Raw genomic sequence first — 25,928 nt, forward strand, 5'->3', positions numbered from 1 at the left:
GCGGTTTCAAAAAGAGCTGCCATGTGTGTGATGTGGTGTTGTGATTCATACTTTTATGGTTCAGATCTAATTCATTAAATGAATCAATAGCTTTCAATGAACAGCAAACCCTACAGTCTTGTTAGACTGCTTTAAACAATGATCAGTTATATCAATTCACATTAAGCTGGCCTATTTACACAGTTAGTCATCCAATCTGAGATAATCTAGTCACATCTAACTCCCTATAACAGCCCTAAATCCAAACACACTTTCGCTGAAAATCCTTAATAAATGAATTCACACCCTACAGCAGCTTAGACATGAACTTTCTTTGAACTTAATATAAAAAATTTGCAGGCAAAATTCATCAACGTCAAACCACAAAGTGTTATTAAGATGCAATTGAAAGAATCAATGTGTGTCTGAACAAATTAGTGACATAAAAACACAACACATGCACATTTTATCAGCTTGTACGGTTATTATTTTAATGCAGAAAGTTCACACAGATTTTTGTTGAAGTGCTGTTAAAATATCAGAATAAAAGTTATATATGTCAGAGAATTAAATCAATGTGGAGAAGTCATTTCCTCATTACTGAAATAAGTACACCAGCAGCATACAAGTCAAAAGACTTCAGCACCATCTGCTGGCCAGTTTGGGAACTTGTTCTAATCTTTTAGGTTTAATGTGATTCATGTGATAAAAATATGCATCTGTTACCATTCACTGCAGTTTTCTTAAAAAAAAAAAAAAATAGCAGCTGAAAAAATAGGGTTTTCTGTGTGTTTCTGTGTGTTTCTCAGTGAGAGTGTGTGTGTGTGTGTATGTGTGTCTGATGATGGTCTCAGCTGTCCAGATGTTGCAGCCTCCTCTCCATGTGTTCCCAGTTAAATCACATTGATTGGTGAGTCCAGACGTTACTGTCTTAACCTTGCTTCATATCCCAGCATGCAACCTCCTACTGCACACCTGCTCCCTGGCAAAGATAGCACAATCAGCTAAGTATTTTTGCTTGACCGTACATTGTGTGTTGCCCCCCTCAAACTCACACAGACTTCTTGTGTGGATCTGTCCATCAACACAGCGGTCCAGCCCGGCTCTCCTCACTGCCTGACTGACCCATTCATCTCCTGCGGGGGCCGTAATGAGCCGACCCTCCCCGTTTGGACCGACCTGACAGAGAGAGATGACTTTAAAGCCTGCATAGATTTTCTTCCACGTCTCCTCCTCCCCATTCCTCTCCCCTGAAAGTGGTTAATTCAAAGTGCATTAATGAGGAGCGATGGATAACACACTCTTCTTTTAATTACCTTCCAGCGGAGTTCTTCAGGGGAGGCCTGGTGACTCCCATCTGATGCCGGCCTGTTTGTTTGGTTTGCTTTCTTCATAGAAAGTCTTTTATCTCATGCATTTGGCTGTCAGGATAAATAATAATGAAGCATTTGTAGGTCAGTAATACATACTGAAGGAAAAAACAGTCAGCATATAGCCTACAAAATCCAACTTTAAGAGAATCTTTTTGGTTGGATTTGACAAACTTTATTTTATTAGAATTTAAGAAGATACTTTACAGATAGATAAAATACTTTATTAATCCCTGTAGGGAAATTCGTGCCTTCTTGATATTGTTGAAAATATTCTTATTATGCCATTGCAAATGCCAAAAAGACAAAACCGTATAAGTTTTTCTTCCTCTTCCCAGTAATGCAAAACCACGTTGACAAAGTCAGCATCAATGATCCATAGTGAAAGTAGTTCTTTATGATATAATAATTACAAAGTGTAATGTGAAATAATTGTTCTGCAGCAGCAGGGAACCTCTCCCCTAAGATGCACAGTCAGACATTTTCACTCAACAGTTCAGGGAGTAAAAGGATCACTTAAAACTACACTCCAGTAAGACAATTGATGCAGTTTTTTTTTTTTTTTTTTTAAGTTACTTTTCTTTGTGCTCTCATTGCTTACTCATTACTAACTCACTCAAGCCTGATCCTAACCCTTGATTGATGTGACCTATCTACAAAAATACAAAACTAAATTAATTGAAAATTATAACTTCCACTCACACATACAGCAGGGCATCAACATCCTCTTTGCAGCTTGTGTCTTCAGTGAGTTTGTGACAGTTCCCTCTGAAGCATCTATGGCCCAGCTTTCAACATGGTTCACAGTGCAGACAGGTGGAGCTAGACATGGGACTGTTGACATGAAGACTGATGGGTTAACCTGTACCTAAAAGATAGAAGAAGAACCAGTGACCCACTTTCTAGATGGGACAGGTAACGGAACCGTAAATAATATGAGTATTTCTTTGTTCTTCTCTTTTTAAGTACTTAAATCTTTGGCAATTCACCAAATTAACTGGCCATTCATTCCTACACAGTTTGTTGGTTGGTATAGGAACGAACCATCTATCCATAAACTTAATTAAAGCAACGTATTCGGTTTCCAAATTCACACCTCATGTGAAGGTGAAGTTAGCATCCAACCATTTCATTGCTAACGTTGCCGTTAGCTAGAATTCCGTAGTCACGAGAGGTAAGCTAATGCTAGCTTTAGCTGTCTCCATGCTAACAGAAGTGTTGGTCAAGTAGCTGAATGAATGCCTAGCTGTTGATAAATGTTAGCTAATGGGTCATCAAGTGTGACGGTTACTCTGAAAAATGGACTGATGTTGCTCATGATTCACATTATCTTTACAGTTGCGCATCAATCATAAATAGTGAAATGATTAACTCAGATTTCATTTAATGATCATTAAAACAGCATTGTAACTTGAGACACAGCAGTATTTGAGCCTCCCAGCCTGAAATTATTAACCTAAAACTGCATCACTGAAGCTCAACTTTGACTGCTGTCTAAAGACTGTATTCTGCCTCTTTAACATACAGTTTAAACTGTCTTCTGTGTCGTAGTTCCTTCTCCTAGCTCTTTAAAGCTGCCCAGGTCTGGTGGGTGGGCCTGTGACACTCTGTAAATGTGTTCCTTCATCATTCAGCCACCACTGTGGTCTGGCCAGTCTCATCCAGACTAATAAACATTGATTAGCTTACATAATCAATGCACTCAATGACAATGATTCAGTGCACTGCATAAATGTATCGACTGCAATCAGCTATAAACAGCAGCCCTCTTTTTTCATGCATTTTCTGCTTTTTATTAGCTAGGTTCTGATGGAATAATAATTGTAAGAGTCTCCGCAGAGTTAACAGACATATTTCATTAAGTGATGCCGAGATGAGAGAAAAGTCTATTGACCATCTGTCTAATATTTTTAAATAAATAAATAAGTAATGGTATAAATGAATAGGAGCATTTTTGTAAAGCATGTGATCCTCCCGACAGCGACCAGCAGGTGGCAGTGTTTAGCCGCTGTTGGCTTCGAAACAGCTGAGCGGCTCTTTGTGGCTTCTTTTCCTCAAATGTTGCTTACTAAGTTATATATATGTATATATTTATCTATTCTTTGACCAAAATCAGGTGGGTGTCCTGAAAATGAGAAAAGATAAGACTTTTTATTCTTGAAATTCCATTACAATCAAGTGTCCTTAATAAGGAAATATAGTAGAAACTGCTGAATTTTCCAAACAGCTTTAATGTAATGTAAAACTTGTACAACACCTGCATTCAAGTACAGCACCTGGCATGACATCCAGCCGGTCAGACTGGATGATAAAAGTTTTTGGGGAATACCATCACACACCTATCTGCCAATAAAACACCTTTTAGGATCCAGAAATAGGCCATGTGATGGATCATCTTTCATTTAACAGTTAAACTCGATGAAAAAGTGCAGGAGGGGAACCCCAGCATGAGGCATGTAACTTTTCTACTCTTTGTTTCTGTGGTCATGCATGACCGGGTCATGTAATGAATGTTGATAAAGTAGAAAAGCGCGTTTAATCAGGACGGATCACTGTGCAGAGGTGGAGAATGTCAGCAAGAGCAGGCACAGCTGCTCAGTGAGAAATCCAATATTGACTGTCGGGATAAATGTCCTGCATATTCTCTCATGTGTCCCAAGGGCCGTGGTATTATGCCTCTCACGTTAGCGCTCCTAATTGGATTAAAAATGGCTTGTTATTGGGAGAAAAATGACTGAGAAAACTAGCATGATTATTGCCTCTCAACAATGTTGGCTCCCAGAGCTGAGGAGGTGAAATAATTGTCATGGATTTTGAAAATGTCAAAACGGCACAGTGCTGTTTGTTTTGAAAGAAGCAGATGCTTTGATTGATTGCGTTTTGAGATCAAAATGATGTGAGACAATCCAGACAAAACCACTAGATCATCAGAAATGTGAAATATCCAAACATGTCCTGCATTCATGGCGTTTCTTTGCAGAATTTGATGCATTTCTTCAAAACCACCTTCACTTTCTCTGTGTGTTTGTGCAGGTAGACATGCACTGTATGTGTGCAGGCATGGTGGTGAATACATGCATGAGCAGAATTGAAACAGACAAATCCATCAGAAATCCTCAGGGTTTTGGTTTGTGTACCGCCAGGAGCAGCCATTAACAGAAAATAAATGCCTGACGCCATAAAGCTGACAGTGTCTCATTCATACTGACACTCTGGCTAAATTAAACATAAAAGCACTGATAACATCATCATTAAATATTGATTTTAAGGATGGTTGAAACAGAAAACACATCCACATGTATTCTTTAGATGAGGCAATTTGGATGAGAGTCAAAGCAGAGTAAGCAGAGTGGTTAGAAATCTGGCAGATGAGGCGGCTTCCTCCAGAGAGAAAGATGGACAGAACAGAGGAAGATGAAAAAAGCAGAGGGAGAAAAAGAGAGAGGGGGTAGAGAGAGGTAAAAGATTGGAGTGTGTGTGTGTGTGTGTGTGTGTGTGTGTGTTGGGGGGGGGGGGGGGGGGGGGGTAGAAAGAGATTTAAGGCTGAGGCTCTGAGCAGATGTTAGTGTTGATGATGATGGATGCAGGTTGTTGAGATGCAGAGTTGTTATCATGAGAGGCACTCGCAGCCTCCTCACGGCACACTTTCCCCCCAGATGTCAGTGTGTGTGTGTGTGTGTGTGTGTGTGTGTTTGTGCATTTGTGTGTATCTGTGCATGTGTGTATGTTTGTGTAACACAACAGTGGAGAGGGAGGTGCTTAAATGAGCATGCCACATGCCCAGATTAGCTAATTCTACTTAGTCTTTGTTGTTTTTATGAAGTTGAGTTAAAAATTCTTTAATGCAGAAATTTACCTCCTTAGTCTAAACTTATACCCACTTAAGACATCACAACAGAAGGACAGAAGCAATACTTTACATAAAAGGAGTTAAGAGACTGATTGGCACAGATGAATCCAATGAACAACTATCTTTTACTCTCTTCTGTGCAGACAGTGAAATATAGCTTCTTTCAGGGGTCTAGACAGAGTTAATTTAAAGATTTTTCACCTTTAACCAAAAAACTGGAGGTTTATTCTTTTGCATTAAACCAAGTATCACTAGGTGACCACATACATCCCTGCAGTCATCTGAATTCATCGGAAAGAAACATACATAGGCAGCAGGTGGTGTGTGTGTGTGTGTGTGTGTGTGTGTGTGTGTGTGTGTGTGTGCGTGTGTGTGTGTGTGTGTGTGTGTGTGTGTGTGTGTGTGTGTGTGTGTGTGTGTGTGTGTGTGGTGCATGCTGAGTGGTAACCTGCTCCACTCTCAAACCAGATAAAAGGTGCAGGACAGAAACACGTCGGTAATTGATTGCTAATTAGTTCTTTTGTTGTCTTCCATTGTGTCCTGACAGAGCTTTGCCCCTGGCTGTCTATTCAAACACACAGACACAGACACACACAGACACACACACACACACACACACACACACACGCACGCTCACATTCTACATCCTCTCACAGAATAAAAAAGAGGAGGAAAGAAAAGAACGACAGGCATCGCACGTCTATAAAGAGACTGACTGGTGTTAACTAAGCAGGCATTGTTCATTTACTTACATGCTGTAAAATTTGTGATATGGCTGATCCTAACACTAGATTTAACATACATAAAGCACTGAATAGTTACACACTATGCAGATATGAGCTTAAAATCATTGATTTTTCAAAAGACAATTGTAGAGTTTTACAAAATTTATTTCAGCTTCATTTATGGAAAACTGATAATGGTATGATCTTGACAATTTCTATTTTTTGTGTTTTCGTCCAAGTTGTTTTTCTTATTTTTGCCTTGATTTCTATAAAATGTTTTAAACTTGTAGTTATTTTTCTTTAGATATAAATAATTTCAATCAAGTCCAAAAATTGTGAATTAAAGACATGTTGTATAGAAATGGCAGATTCCATACAGTATGATTGTTATGTTGATATTTTTCAGGCACAAGATTTTGACTTGTGAGCAAAGATACATTTGATTGTGTGAACTAAAGAAGTTTTGGGAAAAAAATAGTAACATGCACAAGAGATTAATGTGTTGTGGTCATGACTTATATTTGTTGAGGGAGATAAATTATTCCGTAAGATATAGGGACAAGATAAATTTTCTTAGAAAAAGAGGATGAGTTATGGGATAACTTGCACACACAAGATAATAAGATAGTAACTTTTGCCCAGAAGAGAACATGTGCCCATGAATGTAATATTTTTCGAACAAGATAAGTTATGTGGTAACCTGCATGCACATCAAAGTTACACCGAGTGCACAAGATAAGTCCTGTGCACAAGATAGTAACTTTTGTGCCCAAAACATTAATCCGACATTGGACATGCGCACAAGATGAATATTTGTTAAACACGATAAGAGTTCCATAGTAATTTGTACAGGCAAGAAATTATACTGTGGATACAACATAATAAGTCCTGCGCACAAGATAGTAACTTAGATAGTAACACACATGATTGATATATTGTGTGAATAAGATACCAACAGAAGATAAATTTTGTGCAAAATTTAATCATACTTTGCCCACAAGTTTATAAACTCTGTGCGGAGGATAGTTACTTATGCACACAAGATAAACACAGTATATTGTGTGATCAAGATAACAGCTTGTGTGTACAAGAAAATAAGTACTCCCCTTCAATGGACTTAAGTAGTTCTGTTTAAATTTTACACATTTATTTATTTTTCTTAAGTGGAGAGGAATGTTGATAAAGGCCAATGCAGACTTGGACCACAACAAAGAACCAAAATGAGAAAAGCTTGAATCCAGGTATGATTCTATGATAAAGGATGAAATGATTAATTCCCTTCTTTATGTGTCCAGCTGCATTCTGTTGTACAGTATGTGTCACAGCAGACTATATGCCATCTCCACTAAGTTGCCGTCCCCACATCTCTCTCCCTCTCTCATCAGTGCATGAGAAATTACCTAATGAGGAATGGGTCGCACATTTCCACAAACTCATTAACCCGCGAGCGAGTGAGACTAATTGCACCGTTTGGGTAATGTGATTTCACATCTGTTACTGCAGCCCAGGACACAGTATAGTCAGCACAGGGCCTGAATCTGGTGGGCTGAGCCACATATAGAGCTACATTTAACAGGAGAACACAGAAACACTCAGGGGCTTCCACTGCAGCAGCTCCAGTCTGAAAGGGTGGAGCTGCAGTCAGTTGGCCTGGTGTTGTGATGTTTGATAAACTGTTGTAATATAGTGTTGTATCATTAGAGTCTTCCACAAGAGAGGTGAGTCGCCCATATTCAGTCTGGGAAAATTATAGTCTTGGCCTTGGGATTGGGCGGGTATGACAGATTAGTGTCCATCATGACACAAATATTCTTTAAAGTAAAGAAAAGTGTTATTGATTTGCTTTTTCTGTTGGTTTCCCAAAAGATCCCTGTTTACAATAAATTCATCATTCAGATTAAGACAATTAACTCACTGTTTTCCTCAAATGTATAGTTGTTCTAGCATCAACTTTCTTTCCAGATATGAAGTTTACCAACTCCAGTGGTCAATAGGTAGAAACAACAAACCCTTTTAAACATTTGATGTCATGTTTCAAATTCAGATTAAGATGGATTAACTGGGGTTGTACAGGCCAGAACCCATTGGCCAGTTCTGGGTTGTGAAGTGGGGATGCAGATTGCCACTCATATATTTTCACAACTACAAAACATTTGAAAGTGCTGTGCAGTAAACCCCCATACAAAGAGATCTGATGCAAACAATCATGGCCACACAAAAAATGTGGAGATCTCTAACTGCAAACACTCAACATTCAGTTTGAAACAACTCTAAAGCTATTTAACATAGAGATTATACTTTTACTTACTGTAAAGTTTTCCTAAATTGGTTTGCTGTGATAATGTTTTATAACATTGTAAATAAATAACACAGTGTTTTGGCCTGTTTTGATCAGTGTGTGAATGTAGTCATTGTGATATCTGTGCTGTGCTTCTGCATCACGCATCCGTCAACAGCATAGAAGTATAAATACATTTTTTTAGAAGCATGTTGAAAAACTTGGGGTTATTTTAATTTGAGTTTATTGTGTATAACATAAACATAAGGTTTCACACTCCCTTGTACACACTCCTTCACACAAATGTGAAGCACACAGAGGAATAAATGATTTTTTCAGGGTCTTGACTTGGGTTGGTATTTTCAATAATTCACTAAATTACTGCAAACAAATTTATGTTAATAAAAAAGGTGGGAACCAACTGTTTAATATGGGAAAGTAATATACTTTTGTTAATTATGATTAATCTTTTGTTTAACCCCCCAGCATTGTTACAGAAAGTCCAATTAGAAGTTTACAGGCAGAGGGACTGCTTATGCTAATGCCATATCTCATCAATTAGCATCCCGTGACCGTAAATTGGCCTCAGCGCTGACAGCGAGATGAGGTTAACACGCTGAGGAATCTGAGCTGCTGTGATTTCAGGCTGCAGTTGACACTTATAATCTTTGACACACACACACACACACACACACACACACACACACACACACACACACACACACACACACACACAGACACAGACACACAGACACACACACACACACACACACACACACACACACACACACACACACACGATAAGGTCTGCTCACTTTCATAATGAAGAAAATGTTATTTACTTTTCTGGAGTTGAGTTTACTGACTTGACCTCTCAAATTAGCATAATTTTAAAGTTAAGTAACCCAAACAATGTGGTTCTTATTAAGGAACTGATGGACAAGATTTTTATTTTTATTTTCAAATTACAGCCAGAAAAGGCCAAAAAGCTAAGCTGTTCACGAAAAATACTAATCTTTGTGTTATGTGCGTAAAAAAAAAAAAAAAACACTTCAGGATGATGTGTTAGTTTGGATTCATACTTTCTTGTAAGTGCAAACCATCACATTAAAGATGTAATTCCTAGATAATCATCCTATTTATTTGTTTTCTTAAAGAGACTTTACAGTTTACAGTTTTACAGCCACTACAGAAATATGATGACAACAAAATATTATTTCCTGCCCTTTCTCCCACAATTCCTTTAAAATCAGTCTCTAAACAATGTGGTTGATTTTTTTTTTTTTTTTTGATTTGAAAGGTATTTTGAACAATGCCTGATGTGTTTTTTTTCTTTGTTGGGGTACAGACTGATCAGTGCAAGACATCTCCCTCAATATGTGCTGTTTCTGCTCTACAAGAAGACTGCAGGTAAATCCAGTCAAATTTTACCAAGGCTATTTCTCTACAATGTGAAGACACTTTATGTGCCTCTATGTGCCTTTTTATGTGCATGTGCATGCAAACCATTTTTGTTTTTAAAAGTTTTAGACATATCACAGAAGTACCAAATGCACCAAACCAAATACTCGTGCAAAAAGCCAGAAATTCTAAAAACTTACCAGAAAAATCATCAGCGACTTGACTTAAAATTAGATGGTTATCAAATCACCTAAATGGTTCTGCTGATGAACTGTTAAACTACAATCTTCAGGTTTGCTAATGTGCATCAGACAAAGTTGCAGCCTGGATACAGGCTCTTAGGACAACTGATAGACTGAGCAGTCTGTTTCACCTCCTCGAGCAAACCTCAGCACATATGACACAGAGTTAATTTCTGCTGCAACCAGTGGACGGTATCATTTCAGCTTCACAGGATCTAAGATTATTGCAGCCAACCCTAGCCTTAAAATCACAGCTGTAGAATCAGAGATATAGGTGATGGTAGACATGGACTCAAGCAGGCCTATGATCTCTATCCAATCCTCTCAGTGGGATGACCGTCATGGTTAAAAGCAGTGACCGTCACATCACAGACACTGACATCTTTACTGCTGCTGTCTGCCACCATGAGACCAGTCACCCTGCAGAGGCCCTTTAACCCTGTTACCTCATACACGCAGGAAATGAATAAATATCTATATATACAGTAGGTCACTGAGCAATGACTGCAAACCAATCTACTGTATCAGTTGAGGGGAAAAGTTTTTTTTTTAAATTGTAGGAGTATATTATGTGCTATGAGCTTGGAAAACTGACATGTAAAGGTGCAATTTCATTAGATATAATGTAGAAATAAAGAAATTCCCACAAAATGAAATATTAACAACCTACAACAATAAGTCAGCTTGGTCACTTGTTTTTTATGTGGCTTCAGTAGACATGAATCATTCTTGGTGTTGACATTCTTGAAAATTACTTTTATTTGTTTGTTCATTTTAAATTGGTACAAACCCGTCAATGTGGTGCATGTAAGATCAAACATTTAAGAAATGTGTAAGTAATAGCACATACAATAAGTTAAAACATGTCACAAAAAAGACCAGCGGGTACATAGCAAGAATGTTTTCTCTACACAAAACATCCTAAAACAGAGTAGGCCTACTGAGAGATTATTGTTTTTCCTCTTTTGATTTGATGCAGTCGACAGAGAGGTCCTCTAGTACCTCTTCAATCTGAGTGGGCACCGTTTGCTCCCCAAATCGTCCAAGCGTTTAATTCCACGTGCACAGAGCATGCCTGAGACCCGCGTCAATATGCCCACAGCAGTATGGTGCGCGTGGTAGGCTGTATACCCCATCTCATAAATAACCGTTTGACATAACACAACTTCACCTGAACACAATAACGTGTGCGTAACGACGCACACGGTGAAAACGTAAATACGACGATTGTTTGGCTCTCAGTAATTAGGGCCTTTAGTCTAGAGATCATTACAATAGTATTCATCAATAGTTGATAAAATCCTTTTGAATTAACAAGATAAATAACCCCAAACCCAAGTTATTCCCCTCGTTAGTCCATCAGTGTTGTCCCTCTTTACGCCTAGTTAAAGTCGCATTCAGTCTCCATTTTCTCACTTTTCAGGCCTGATTGGCTTGCTCGTTTTGATCTACACAGTGGGAATAAAAACAGAGAAAGAAGGGGACCTATAGGAGAGGGAGGTGAAGGGGTGTTTCTGAAAAGTCACTAAGTGAAACTCATGGACACTGTGTGCTCCAGCGCTTTGCGCCGCAGTGACGCGATGCTTGTCCCTCTCCACATGTCACTGTCCGGGGAGCTACACAGCTGCGGGGAGCCCGATACGTTCGTTGGGCCAGAGAGAGAGGCCGACATTCCGGGGAAAGGCGACTGGTAGAGGTGGGACTGCAGGCCGGAACCGTTGGAGGACAGGCCGTTGGAGAGACCCATGGAATTCGGTGGCGGTCCCGGACCCAGGCTGCACTGTGACAGTGACTGGTGCATGCCCGGCTGACGACCAAGGGCTGGAGGGAGCTGAAGCTGGGACACCCCCGGCATCCCCGTGGCCCAGCGAGAGTCGTTGGCGTGGAAGGAGCACAGGCTGTTCTCCATAGCGGCCGCAGCGGAGAACTGAGGCAGGCCCGGTGTGGGGAGCAGAGTCCCTGGGGCGCGGAAAACGTTGGTGGTCTTCTTCCTCTTCTTCCACTTAGCGCGTCTATTCTGGAACCAAACCTGCGAACAGAGAAGCACCGTAAGCTTCAGGAGAACAGACAGAGGTACGATGCCTTGGGCCAAATTCTACTTCTTTAAATTGAGCAGTCATGAGGATTACAGCATACCCCTACAGAGTGTAAGCATGCAGACGATTATTTCAGTACAACCCCACTGTTCAAGACAAACTATGGGGCCACAACAGAAACTGAGGCCTGTAGAAATTTAAAACAACAAAACACACAAGGACACACACATGAATTCAATTTTTTGCCAGCAGGATCAGAAACGTACACTGCACGGTGACTGGGACGCACGACCTTCGAGAGTGTTTATCAGCAGAAGGCAAATTCGCTACCTACTATGTACTCTGGTCTAAATCTAATATTTAACTACGTGACCACTGATGAATTACAGACCATGTGAAACTAACAACGAACCCACAGCAATTTACCCAAAATATTGATAAAATAGAGTGTGCAACAGTCTGATACCCAGATTTCTGAAATAACAGTATCGAATAGGCGTGATAATTTACTCTGCAATACTAAAGCCTTGAAAGATCTAAATGAGGTTTTTGTACGTGCAAATATTTGGTTAAATATATTTCAAACACATTGTGTTATCTTGAACAATCGAAATGTCAGAATTTTATCAATATTGGTTTAATGAAAAGCAAATTACAGAGGGCACTTTGTGGAGAAAGCCAGCACTGTGGGTTTATTTTTGGCTGTTTCACAGCAGTGGGTGAACTAATTAGTCCTTCTAACATTTAATTAAAAGGGAAAATGAATAGGCTACTCGTCCAAAATGTTAATGATACTTCAATACAAACAGCCATTGTTAAGTACACATTCTACGGGAAAACAGCCCGGGGCCCACAGTGTCTTATAACCTGCAAGCTCGCGTTAGGATACTTGCCCACGTTCACAGTTTTTAAGGCACGCGTGTCCGTCCCTGTTGGTCTCTAAAGATTTCATCATCTTTGGGCGTGATTAATGCGCGCGCGAGGCCGTGAGTCGATGCCTCCGTATTAAAAGTGAAATCTCGCTCTCATTCTGCTCAGCCATCCGTGAAACGTCGCCCAAACCCATTACACTCAGGGGAAAGAAAATGCAATTTCTCATTCCATTAAAAAAGTACAATATATTCTTGAGTCCTATTAAGACGTCGCTGATAGAGCGTTTTAGAAACAGAGAGGCTGTGAAGGCACGCACGCACACAAACACGCCCACACAGGTCTGCACCTGTACGGCCTGCAGTAATATTTACCAACAGCGCGCGAGCCGAGCCGAGCTGAACTGAGCTGTTAGCTGCTGCACGAGGCTGAATAAAGGGTTGATTATTAAGGTGACTGATGATGAAACTGCTTTTATTACTTTCACTGGGATCATTTGCATGAGTTTCACATCACTGCTTAATAACCCGTTCAGTGTTATAAATAAGACTAAAATTGGTTGATAATGTCTTCGGTTTATGAGAGCCTGGTGTGTTCCTGTGTATATTTGAAAAAAGTGTTGCAATTGTTTTAAGGCGATTTGTGATTGATTGGGAATTGAAAAAATAAATGGATCTCTCTTTTTCAATTTGAGCTTCGTATGTAAAAGTATGGGCGATGAATTCCCCTATGGTTCTGATAAAACAGTCGCCATATTTTCAAAGCTGTTTTACAGATACACTGTTAGTTTAAGGCAATATTTCCGCCAAGTGAATTTCTTTTAGTATTTGTTTTATTTAAAAATTAAGGAAGCCTAATTATCGAGTCTGTAAAACACCAGTGTGGTAAAATAAACATTTTAAAAAAGAAAAACAAAAAATACAGAAATAATAAATAAATAAACAGGAAAATATTAACTTCTTTTTTTTTTAATCTCGATCCTGAATTTTATTTCCGCGTTTATTTCTTGCAGGTGGCTCGGGTTATTATTTAGCCTACAAATTTTATGAATAAAGCCACCTGATTATCAAGAGCTGTTGGCCTTTGTCTGCTCATTAAACGGTTTCAGCACCTTGGACAGAGCTCTTAACACGGCTCCCGGTATCTAATATTACATTTGCAAGTTAAATGTAGAAATGATGGAATTCTCCCTTTACATTTTTTGAACAAGACTCTGAAATATTGGAATGTTTTGCACAAGGCACGCTATTATTTCCTACAGCAACATGTTCTATCATCTAAGGTAACATTCAGTCTACGGAGCTTTCGACACAGCTATAAATGAAACGTTTTGATGATATTCCATCATAGTAAACTCCACTTTGGGCGCACGTTTATCGTTTATCTTAAGGTGAACGCCTAACGGTCAAAATAATTTTTGAAAGACCAGTTCCTGAAACTATACGAACTCAAAAGTGGCCACACTACCTCAACTCATAGGTGGTAACTAGTTTGATTTCGACAGATTTCTCAACATATCCATGATGGTGAGAGGCTCACACGATCAAATCTGGATTAGAACCACACCCCACCATGCCAGTGTCTGCCTCCTGTAAATTCGCCACACCGCACTAGTGTTTACCTGAACTCTGGACTCAGTGAGGCCGATCCTCAGCGCCAGTTCCTCCCTCATGAAGATATCGGGGTAGTGAGTTTTGGCAAAGCTGCGCTCCAGCTCGTTGAGCTGCGCAGGGGTAAAGCGCGTTCTGTGCCGCTTCTGTTTCTGGCTGGAGGTCTGACTGGAGCTCTGCTGCGGCTGCTGCTGCTGCTGCTTCTCTGGCTCCTTCCCGTTTACCGGCATACCGCCTGAGTTCGATCCCACAGAGGAGATATCTTCACCCGGCAGCAGAGTGGTTCCCTCCACGGAATCTGAACCAGGGGCCATGTCTCCCGGATGCCCCTGGTCCGGCACTCCGCCACCCAGCCGGCACTTCAGAGCCTCTCTGTGCCCGAGTAACTCTGCAGCATCCTTCATCCCTGAGAGGATGAGGAGAAAAGTGAACACAGGGAGAACTCGAAGCGCAGCATCTTAAAATCAGAGTTACATGCTGTAAATCTGCCTCAGTTAAAGTCATGATGAATCAAAATATACAACAAATGAACAGCTTTGGTGGCGCAAACCGCAACATCTATTCGATTAAGATTATTAAAGAATAGCTTTAGGAAACGATAAAGAATTTAGCTGTTGACACAATCAAACACAAGGTCTATCCATCACTTCACAAGGTAGAATAAGAAGTTGAAGTCTTACACTGGAGTTTAGGGCCGGAGTTTAGTGATGATAACTCACCGAGCCGAGCATCCAGGAGGTCGGCGTGAGAGAGCATGGCGTACCGCTCCAGGGCGAACAGCGCTCCAAAAAAATCCCACAACTTTGGGTCAATTTAAAAAGTATATATGGTCTAAATGAACGAAAATTCGGTTTGTGGTTAAAAAAGGAGGTCCCTTGCATTATAATGTCCTTTAGGGCGACGGGGAGGCGCTTATTAGTTGAAAGAACCCGTGAGCTTCCTCAAATAAGAGCCAATCAGAGCGGGAGCCTGGAAATGTCAGCGACGTGACTCCCCCCTCTTTTTTTCTACACTTTTACGCACGCACCTTTGCATGCGCGCGCAGACCCAAACGCGCACGGAAACACTACAATTCAATTCAATCCTGTGCCTTCCCGTCCTCTGATTTATTAGCTTTTCATGCTTAAATTATTCCACGTTAAACATCTTAATGTGTTTGTTTAATCTCTTATATTCGGCGCCATGACAGGACTGTAGTTTGTAGATGGATAAACGTGTAAAGTAACGCAGGTGAGCTCTTGTTTTCTTTGGCGAGGATATGTAGGACTTTACAATTACTTCAGCCAGAAAACGCACAGCCATTAAGTAATTAAGCATATCAAAATCTCAATTTTCAAACCGCTGGACTGTGTCAATGAGCCTGTTTACAAAGATTAACCAGAAAGGGAGGATTAATTTCCCAAATTAACGAAAAATCCATAAAATTAAGACGATTTTCAAGCTTATTACCGAAAGTAAATAGTGCATTTTTTCCGGTTGAGAAAGGAGCAGATGAGAGATCAGAATCTGGATTTAAGTCATAAATGGAAAGAAATGTAAGAGATGAGAAGCCTTGTAGGACCAGGCCTCCATCCAGCACCCCTGAGCCCATCTTTCCCCCCGTCCTTGGATCACAAACAAAACGAATATCGCTCCCATTCCCCACTGGCAGGTGATTTGTGGAGACAAATGGAGGAAATAAATAAATAAACGAGTACAGATGGATTTAAGCTGTGTTAGTGATCGGCCGCTTTAACTCCCATCGACTTTTCATCAAGGCGCGCGCAATTAAAGGTATTTAGGCCTGTTTGGCTCCCACAGAATCAGACGTGGTGGACCCTAAACGATTGTGCCCCTCTAGCAGAGGTCCATAAGTAGGTCTATTATACAATTAACAGGACAGCCATTGATCTACTCCTCCAGACAGTGCTGGTTAGAGGGGGCTTTTGGCAGATGTCAGGGTGAGTCCACTGAATAGACCACCGCCTGGGACTAAATGGGATTCTCTGCAGCCGCACAAAGGAGGCGTCCGAGCGAAGACTCCTCTCTCCCTCTCCTCCTCCTGCAGCTCATCCTTTATGCTCCTCAGCTGCAATCTGCCGGGACACAGGGAAGGAACGACTACGTGTGGCACAGTGTGAAAACTTAAGGAAATGGACCGGAGCATGGTCCTCTGAGAGGAGGGGAGCTGGGAGCAGATCCCAGAGGGTCAAGGGAAAGAAAGCAACAGCACCATAGCAGCAGCAGCAGCAGCAGGCAGCAGCAGAATCTGGACTTGTGTTGTTGTGAAGTGTAAACTAGCAGGGAGGAGAAGGGGTGACTGTGTTGGTCGGCCAAGTCTGCGAATGTGAAAGGTTTGAGTCTGCAGTGGAAACACGGTCTGTATACTTGGGGAGGTTTTGGATGTCCAGTGAGTGCAGGAAAACAAAACGTGGAATGAGGGGAAAAAACTGCAGGATTTTTCCTAAAATAAAGTATTTATTTTGTATCAATAGGTAATGGGATTTTATTTATTATACTATTAATATAAATGTACAATAATCTATAACTACAAACAAGTAAATGATTTAGATTACAGTCAGTACCTGAGTCAAGGCAAACTATTCTTTGATTGACAGGCTCTTATTTGATACAACTGTACTTTTGTTTTAACCCCAACAAAAATAATTATATATATATATATATATATATATATATATATATATATATATATATATATATATATATATATATAAACATCAAAACCATTAAGCATTGTCGAATAAATTATTTACTCTTTTGTGTTTATTGGCTAAATTATTGTGAATTCGATTCCAGTTTTTAAAATATATTTTTTTATATATATCTTTAAATTTGTTGTTTTAGTTTGTTAATCTGTTGATAAACCTCTTTTATGTAAACATTCATGTTTTGGCGAAAAATGAATACAAGAAAAACGACAACAAGAGGATGTAGAGTAACTGGAATTTTAGTTTATATTGCTGAATGCTTTAAAAGACATACTGAATAAACTAATGCTGAATTTATACAATAAATTAACTAACATGAAGAGTGGGTAAGGAACGCGCGTAAATACAAGGTCTCAGGCACGTGCGTGAATTCAAAACCTGCAGTTGTTTCTGACAGCCTGCTCATCCTCAACCCTCCATGATAAATATTGATATTGGGTTGTGTTGCAGTGAAAACATTCTGATAGCACATCTCCCCTCAGCTGTCCGTTCCTCCTGCTCTAACTTCTCCTTGTAATAAGAGGAGCCCACATGAAATGGGTCTATGTCTCACTCAGCCTCCCTAACTGGACCGCATCAATCTTCCCGCAGTGAAAACACACTCACACACAATCCTCGCGGGTTAATGCGGCGCATCTGAGTGCGGAACGGCTGTTTACACGCGAGGAGACACTTTTAATGGAAGCGCACCAAAAACAAATGCAATTTTGTAGAGCAATTTCAGAGATCAAGAATTCCGTGTCCGCCCTCTCCGCGCTTTTTTAGCAATCAAGGTGCGTTAAATCCATTGCTCATATGTGGGCCTTTGCAGAACAGGTTAAAATAACACAAGAGACAAAACAATGCACGTGCAGAAATAAGATCTCTTACAGCCAAAACACGTGGTTTCTTATGTTTCAGGCCTATTGCAGCGCCTGGTAGGCATCTACATTCACCCAGTTATAGAAATCTAAAAGGAAAATCGATTTTCCAATGAGCAGAAACGGCTCTCTAACAGAATCACACAGTTTTTGTGCAGCTGATTTGATGACAGGTGGAGGAATAAGAAGCAGATCTATGACTGTGCTGTATCCGAGCAAGAGAGATGCAGCGAGGAGAACCACAGGCAGGCAAACCCATTACAAGCTCCCCCTCTCCGGACACCCAGCACTGCTGCACCACCCTGCGCATCTCATGCCCCAATTAGAGCCCCTGCCCTCCGCCTGCTCTCCGCCTGCTCTCCGTTACCGCGTGATCTGCTGCACGGAGCGGTAATCACGGCTTTCAAATAAAATAATCAGCAAAGAAGAGCCATTTCCTTAATGAGGAGGAAGAGGCGTGTGTCACGGAGGGTGTGTGTGTGTGCGTGTGTGTGTGTGTGTGTGTGTGTGTGTGTGTGTGTGTGTGTGTGTGTGTGTGTGTGTGTGTGTGTGAGTTCGGTGGTAGTTGGAAGGTTATTAAAATAGCAATGAAAGTCACAATAGGTGTCATTAACAGAGTGGTGCTCAGAGCCTCAGCAGCTTTAAAACTGTCTCATTACTGCTGCTGTTAATATTGACCCCACGCTCAGGTGTGCTTGTGTTCAGGATGCTCTTTCAGCTGGAATCAAGAGAAACAGCATGTGGGAACTACCTTGGGGTAAGGATAGATGTAAAGTGGTTCATCAACATTAAGATCAGAAAAACTTGTATATCAAATTAAATCAAAATAAATCATAGTTAAAAAAATAATCAAGGTTTAAGTATGCTGCAACTACACCATGCATTGTGCTGATAGTGGGTGGACTCGCCTGTGAACTCTGATGGGGAAATTGAAAGGTTTGTCCTCCTGATTAATTTAAGTTGTCAATGCAACATATCAAGGGGAAAATATTGTCCCTTTGTTGCTGATTTTCTCTTTAAAGTTCATGCCTAATAAAACTATTCCCTTATTCTCCACAGAGACTAAAAATATTGACATTAGGCTAAAATTCCTCCAGCCAACCATTAGACTTTGAACACCTGATTAGTCAGTTAATTGTCTAAAAGGTAGCAGCCATAAAACAGCATGTACAACAAAAGGCTCCAGGGACTGCAACTGCAGACTCAGAGTACAAACACAAACACCCTAATCACATATGTGTATTTTCAGATTTTTTTTTCCCAGTGAAAGCTGAAAAAGCTGGACCTGCCAACACACTGTGTTCAAAACCCTTCTCAAGCTCCCCAGATTTGCAGGATTTCAGCTTTGACACATTTGTACATCATACAAATGAATAAAATGCTGACAATCCATAAAGGCAAAGTGATCAGTTTCTAAATCAAAGCTGTTTTCCTTTCTGTCTGAAAAGTGGACATTTTGGAAATCGAAGGGTTTAAGGCCAGCAGCAAAACTAATCTTCTCTGAAATGTGTTTTGACAGCTTATTGTCTGAGAGGTTTGCGATACAGTTCAGAAAAAAAAGTCTTTCTGCTGGATCATGAGCCCTGTATGTTTTCATTATTTCCCACCACTGGCAGCAGTGTAAAGGTGCTCTACTTGAATGTGCTTTTTCCTGTGTGCTAATTTAATTTCCATGCATATATACCCTCAATTATTTAATCAATCCCATCTTAATTACAGTAAAGAAATATATTTTCCTTAAAAGGTTAGTATATTAAGCCGGTTAATCTTTTATATTTTCAGTCTGACCTCAGTCATTTAGTCTCCTCCGTGCAGCTGTCTGCAGATCTAATTCCTTCTCCTCCCTGACACCTTGACTTTCCCTCCAGTTCTGCTCCAGCTATTAGAATATGTTCTTTCTTAAGTCCGGTCATTAGTTAGCTCCATTACTGTGGCTCCATCATTAGGAAGCTTAATGCATCATTGAAGGTAATGAGTGCCTTACATTACAGGTGCCAGCCAGTTTCAGACACTGAAAGACACTGCAGACAGAAAACAACAGAGTTTGTCTGACATTTTTAACAAAAAAATGTCAAATTATAAGTAAAGCTTCAGTGGCACTAAATGACTATTCATCTGTTGTATGATTTAATATTTTTAGAATTATTTAAATTCCATTAAAATACAGAAGATTGGTTATTTTTCAGGACAACGAAGAAGCCTTCAAGATAATTTGTGATTTGTTATTTTTGAGTGACAATACCTTGTAAGTATTATGATTTGCTTACATTCAAATATAAGCTACCGTGCACACTCTCATGGAGCTAGAACATCAGATAAAGGGGAGGACTTGGGTCACTTGTGTCTCTGAGTGCTTGAAATTAGAAACATGTGCTTGTAATTATCAAACTGCAGCAAAGTCACATCATGCAATTTAATGCCTCAGCAAATTAAAGAAGAAATGGGATCAGTCTCTTTGACCTTCATCACTCTGACTCTGCCCAACTTCATCCACCTGATAGTCAAAGCGTGTCTCCCCACACATGAAGGCATGCCACGATGATGATCTCCACGTGCGTAAAAACACCCACTCATGAGAGGAAGATAGGGAGAGAAGCCGTTTGCACACTTAGTACATTTCTCTGTTGATTTTGACCAACACCTGCAGCTCTGTCGTGTTTGCAGTGCGTTACTCACCCAGTTCAGCGCGTTTCTCACTTCACAAACCCCACATTTTCCCATCCATCCATTCTCTTTATCTTCCACTCATCGTCCCCCTCCGTCTCTACTCCCCCTCTCTTTCTCTCTCTTCCTCCTCTCCGCCACATTTCTGCTGCTCCTCTGCTAAACACGGCGCTCTACCCCTCCCAAGATTAATTGATCATCAATTTAGCTCTAATTTGGACCAAGTCAGCTGGTAAATGGGGCAGTTTTCCCTGATTGTTAGTGAAATGTGTGCAAGTACATTGATAAATTTTGATTATTTATCAATTACAACCAAATGAACTAAATCTATTGAATAAATTCCAGCCTGATTGCCATAATAGAGTTTGAAAATATGGCTATTGATAATGATTCCGGCTAATAGTCTTTTTCCGGCCGTGGCTGCCGGCTTGTCGGAATGACAACACAAAACTCATTTTTCACAGAATCAGCTGAGTGCGCGCGAGGCCGATCTTTCATTAATCAGTCACATTACGGAGCTGATCCGCCGTAATACGCGACGCTTTCCTCACACACACTCAAACACTTTGTCATATTTTATGTCAATTACCAGTCACCACGTTGTGTTTCCATCAAGACGGGTTGTAATAGTTAGCATATGCTAAGGTAAAGCTCTCTGTCCCGCCCACTGAAGGCCTGTTTGAGGGGGGAGACAGACAGACAGACAGGCTGATGATGAAATGAGGCTCTGCAGGCTCTTAATTTCTTATTTTCCTTCGCTGAGGCGTTTATGGGAAGGGTGGAGCACGAGCAGTTTTTTTTTAAATGGACCTGCCACCGTGTTTTCCCAAAGTTAATGGAAAAGCAGCTTGCTGGAAAATAGGAGAGGGAAAATTGGAATTAGGTTTCATACACAATAACAAGGGACAACTCTGGGCGGAGGGACTACTTTTCCCCACACAAACAACTAGTACTGCTGTTTTATTCCCTTAAAGTCATTTTTTACTCATACTTCTATCACAAAGTATTACATACTTCTCTCTTAACAACTCGTATGAATAAAAACCAAACTCAAGCGGTGACATGGAAAATAGCTCCTCACTGATTTGTTCTGCCGTCTCCAGCCTGACCACAGGGAGGAACAAAGAAGGAGCTGAAATAACTGCGATATCAGCCTTTCCTTTTTAATCAATGATATGAGCCCCTCTGCACCAATCATGGCTGCTGGAAGCGACTTAATGATCAGCATTTAGACCGGACAGGTAAACCTCCGCGCTGTGGAGCTAACACAGGGGCCAAGTGCAGGTGAATTAACCCGGTCCACATCTAATATGCTGGTGTCAGCTCTGGTTAGCTCATGGCTAACTGCGGCCTGTATTGGCAGTGGCATAGCATCCAACATTGTCTCCCTCATATGCCAGCAGGCAGCTATCTATAATCGATGGCCACTTTTAATTGGACAGGCTGTCTGTTAGTGGACAGGCGGGAGAGACGCTGGATTTACCGCATGCGCAGTGTGTCGGGGAAGGCGGGAGGATTTTCTCTACAAAATACTTATCAAGGCTTCTGCTGTAGCATGACAGTCAATTAGATTAGACAATTTCACACAGTGACCCTCAACTTCTTCAAAATAAAAGTCATAAACGCTGCTTGTAATTGCTGTGAAATGTGATGACTGGATTATTACCTGTAAAGCCATATATGCAATAATAATTTTGAATTAAAAATTTAGACAATTATAAATATAGCAGTTGTATTGTTTACAATTACATGTCGAAAAAATAAACATAAAAATAATAAATTAGAATTACAAATTTAAATAGAATAGCTAACCTGAAAGTCAGATCCTACACACATAGACTTCAGTCTAAATAATTCCCACCCTCCATAATAAACTCAAATGGAATGAAGGTTTATTGAAATAAACGCTCTTATTACACAAAAACACCACTAATTTTAACCCCTTTCAAATTAAAAATAAATTTTTGTTTAAGTAATAGAGTCAGTATGGTCGACCAGAAATATCTTCACTAAATGAAACCAGCCGCCATTAGCCCAATTTCTACGGAGGCTCGCGGGTCAGAGAAGAGGAGAAATGTGAATTAATTCTCTCTTAGCCGGAACGACCTGCTGATGCTGGGTTGAAAGGCTTTTTATTCCGTGTCCACGTACTATTCATTATTTTCAAAATGAACTCCACCGCGGAAAGCTTGACTAATATGCCTAAGTGACTTTTCCTTTATATGGACTCTTAATTTGAAAGTACACGGTTATAAAAATATCACCCAGATCCGTGGCTGCAGAAAACTGGCCTACATGTTATTTTGAGTTTGAGGAAGGTGTCGTTTCGTATTTCTTCCTCGCGGTCACAGTCCCAAGCCTATACTCCATTTATTTATTTTTTTATTTTTCAATTATTATTATATTATGGCTTTTATTTTTTAAAACAAGCAGCAGGCTGGCAGCGCTGTGAGAGAGCTGGAAGGAGGAGATGGAGGGCCGCTGGTGGACACGCTGCTTTTGGCGCAGCCTCTAATTGATATTGAGCGAGCTGCTGGTGAGGAGCGCGCGGGGCCACTGCTGGCTAATCTATGCTTTAATCAGCGCGTGTAATGAGAGTGGCGGCACGCGCGCAGAGAAAAGAGACTTACAAGCAACGTCTGTCAGGGTCCGGGGGAAAATATTGGGTCTAATTGTCGTGATTAAAGAAAACTAGAAGACTGGTAAGGCTGGTTTAGGGGGGAGGAGAAGGCGTGGGTGCTGTCCAAGGTGCTGAAAACAGAAGCTTCTGCAGGTAACACAAACATCAACCAGCCTAGCATCTGAAGCTAGCTTCTAAATTTACGTCTTCCAACCTGGATACCTCCAATGATAGTACTAACAGCTTACGAAATCATGATCACTATTCAGGCGAGCTAATGAGAAGACGAGGCTGCTGTTGACGGAACAACCCGTAACAAGAGAAGAGGAGGAGAGGCAGGAGGAGGGGAGGCAGGAAGAAGGCAGGCCACAGACTGAATAGCAAGCGGAACATTAGAAGAGGTGTGTTTGGGAACACTGTCAGGCAATTAACAGGACATTAGAGATGAAACACACACTCATGCACGCACGCATACACATCACATGACATCCCCTTATAGCAACACACACGCATATACATTGATAGCGTGTTTTAGAGGGGACCTATAAAATGTTGTTATTTACACCATTCCAACATTTATAAACTCTGTCATCTCCATAGTTGTTGACACTAGTGTGGATTTTACTTCTGTTTTAGATTGTGTTATGGTCGTTAGTGGCCTAATAGTTTTGCTCTGGCCAGTTGAGTAACATTAATGCGTGCAGTCATAGAAATATAAACAAGTTTTAAATGACTGATTGTGCTTAGGGTTAATTCCAAAAAGTGTTAACACCGGTTATGCTTATAGCAAACGTGAGTATTTAAGTCCAAACATGACAGAATTTTGGTTGCTATTGCATGCCATCGCACGTGTTTCTATTTTTGTGGTCATTGTATATGTGTGTGTGTGTGTGTGTGTGTGTGTGTGTGTGTGTGTGTGTGTGTGTGTGTGTGTGTGTGTGTGTGTGTATCTAAGAGAGGGAGAGAGAGAGAGAGAGAGAGAGAGACAGAGAACGCAGGGCAGCCGAGCGCCATTTTACGCACAGCCTCTGAGCAAAGCTGTCTGACAGTCTGCCTGCTGCTGAGATTAGCCTCATCTATCCGGTGTCAGCGACGCTCGTGTCCAGAAAATCACAGCATAAACGGGTCTGACTGAGGTGTGTGTGAGAGAGAGAGAGTAAGAAAGTAAAAGAGAGAGGGAGAGAGGTCAACTGATCCCTCATAAAAAATAAACTGAAATAGACTGCTGGGCTGTGGGAATGCATCGGGAGGGGAGGAGAGGGATGAGCTGGGTTTCCATGTGACACCAACTGAGTCTTCCCCAGGCTGGGTCTACTTCCTGACCCGGGTGGTGACACTTCATCCATCCATCCATCAATTACCCCTGCATGCATTTTCTTTTAGCAGCAAATAAAGCTGAGTGTATGTAAGCAACTCTGTTTTTCTATAGTTTTTTATCATCACATAACTGAGGAGGGATTTCCCCCATAAACAAAATGAGATATCCATCAGTCCACCGAAGTGACAACTTCTCTAACTAAGTGATTGATAGCACACACTGGAGAGAAATCATTGTTTTTAAGGTTAGGAGGCTCCTTGAGTCACTGGGTGACGAAATGATTACACCTGCAAAAAGTGGGTGTTTAAAGCTTAAGAGAAATGACTCGAGAACCTTGCCTTTTTTATTTCAAATGAAACCGTTTTAACAATACGGAAACTAAAATTAATATTTTGATATGATAATAGTCGTTGGAAATTAAAGATGTACATTTACAGTGATATGTTCTCTCTTTAAACTGAATAAACAGGAAAACAACCAAGAGTGGGCTTTCTTGTTGTGTCTCTACCCTCAATTTATGAAGAATGTCCAGTGGGAAGGAGAAATGGAGATATCAGGAGCGCACGTATTTATGAGCCTTTCTGACAAATAGGCGCTGTTACGCTCCGCCGGCGCACTGCCTGTTTACATAGAGCATCTCCATTCCAGCGCGAGTCGTTTATGGAGCGTGTATGTGCGCGTGCGTCGACGCTCATGAATTCGTGTGTGTGTGTGTGTGTGTGTGTGTGTGTGTGTGTGTGTGTGTGTGTGTGTGTGTGTGTGTGTGTCGTATGCACATGGCCTGGTGACCTTGGTTGGGGTCACATGTGAGGAAGAGGAGCAGGAGGGAAGTGAAGAGGAACCAGCAAAGAAGCTGCAGAAGTTTTGAAGGTGACTGTTTGATTTTCCCATCATGCATCTGGAAATAGCAGCGTCCTGTGTGCCTCTGCCGGGCTCCCCCACGCGCTCTAACAGCTTATCATAGCTCATATTGGAGCGACCCGGAGTTATTTCCTACACAAATAAAGTGCCTTTGAAAGAGATTAGAGAAATATGTATGAATTTCTGCTTAATTTATTTGATCATTCCACATTACAAAGCTGCGTAGTGCTCAAATGTGATAACAAGTTTTCAGTTCCTTTCATTATGTAAGAGAAATTAGACCTCGGCAGGGTTTCAGTGGGGCGCGGTGCTCCCTCGGATGAAATGTAATTTGTGAGGAGAATTTGTTGTATCTGTCACAAATATTCCCAATTAGCTGCGTAATTATTTGAGGGTTTCTGCAATTACGGCTTAAAGCGGTAAATTTGAAGCTGTGGCTGCCCCTAATTGGTCCAGATTTGATATTTTGCATATTTGCATAATGAGGAAATTGGTAGGAAATTGTGTTCATCCATTTGTGAAGAATTCTATGAATT

General features: G+C 40.8%; 2 protein-coding genes across 3 annotated transcripts in view; both read right to left on the reverse strand.

Moving 5' to 3' along the window:
- The window catches only part of LOC141789878 (corticotropin-releasing factor-binding protein-like), an 87,146-nt gene that overhangs the window by 12,499 nt on the left and 48,719 nt on the right, over positions 1–25,928 (reverse strand). The window lies entirely within an intron of this gene.
- LOC141789877 (homeobox protein orthopedia B-like) lies at positions 10,014–15,285 on the reverse strand. 2 transcript variants are annotated; one of them, XM_074669384.1, is made up of 3 exons: positions 15,042–15,285; positions 14,373–14,767; positions 10,014–11,874 (listed from the first exon to the last, which is right to left on the reverse strand). In XM_074669384.1, exons 1-3 carry the CDS (start codon positions 15,115–15,117, stop codon positions 11,371–11,373), a joined length of 975 nt encoding a protein of 324 aa, XP_074525485.1. In that variant the 5' UTR covers positions 15,118–15,285; the 3' UTR covers positions 10,014–11,370. The 2 variants fall into 2 exon arrangements, with proteins under 2 accessions (XP_074525485.1, XP_074525486.1); XM_074669385.1 differs by having other exon boundaries at positions 10,015–11,874; positions 15,081–15,281.

Source organism: Halichoeres trimaculatus, unplaced genomic scaffold, assembly GCF_033239565.1.
Source record: "Halichoeres trimaculatus isolate MK-OKI-2021-1 unplaced genomic scaffold, fHalTri1.1 fHalTri1_scaffold_5, whole genome shotgun sequence".
In the NCBI taxonomy this organism is placed as follows: domain Eukaryota; kingdom Metazoa; phylum Chordata; class Actinopteri; order Labriformes; family Labridae; genus Halichoeres; species Halichoeres trimaculatus.

What these genes read in the sequence shown, in the direction of transcription:
- LOC141789877 (XM_074669384.1), bottom strand. Translation starts at nt 15,117, where the DNA reads ATGCTCTCTCACGCCGACCTCCTGGATGCTCGGCTCGGTGAGTTATCA. An exon ending in CTCCGGCCCTAAACTCCAGT is followed by an intron (nt 14,768 to 15,041) that starts GTAAGACTTCAA and finishes TCATCCTCTCAG; the next exon opens with GGATGAAGGATGCTGCAGAG. An exon ending in TCACTGAGTCCAGAGTTCAG is followed by an intron (nt 11,875 to 14,372) that starts GTAAACACTAGT and finishes CTCTGTTCGCAG; the next exon opens with GTTTGGTTCCAGAATAGACG.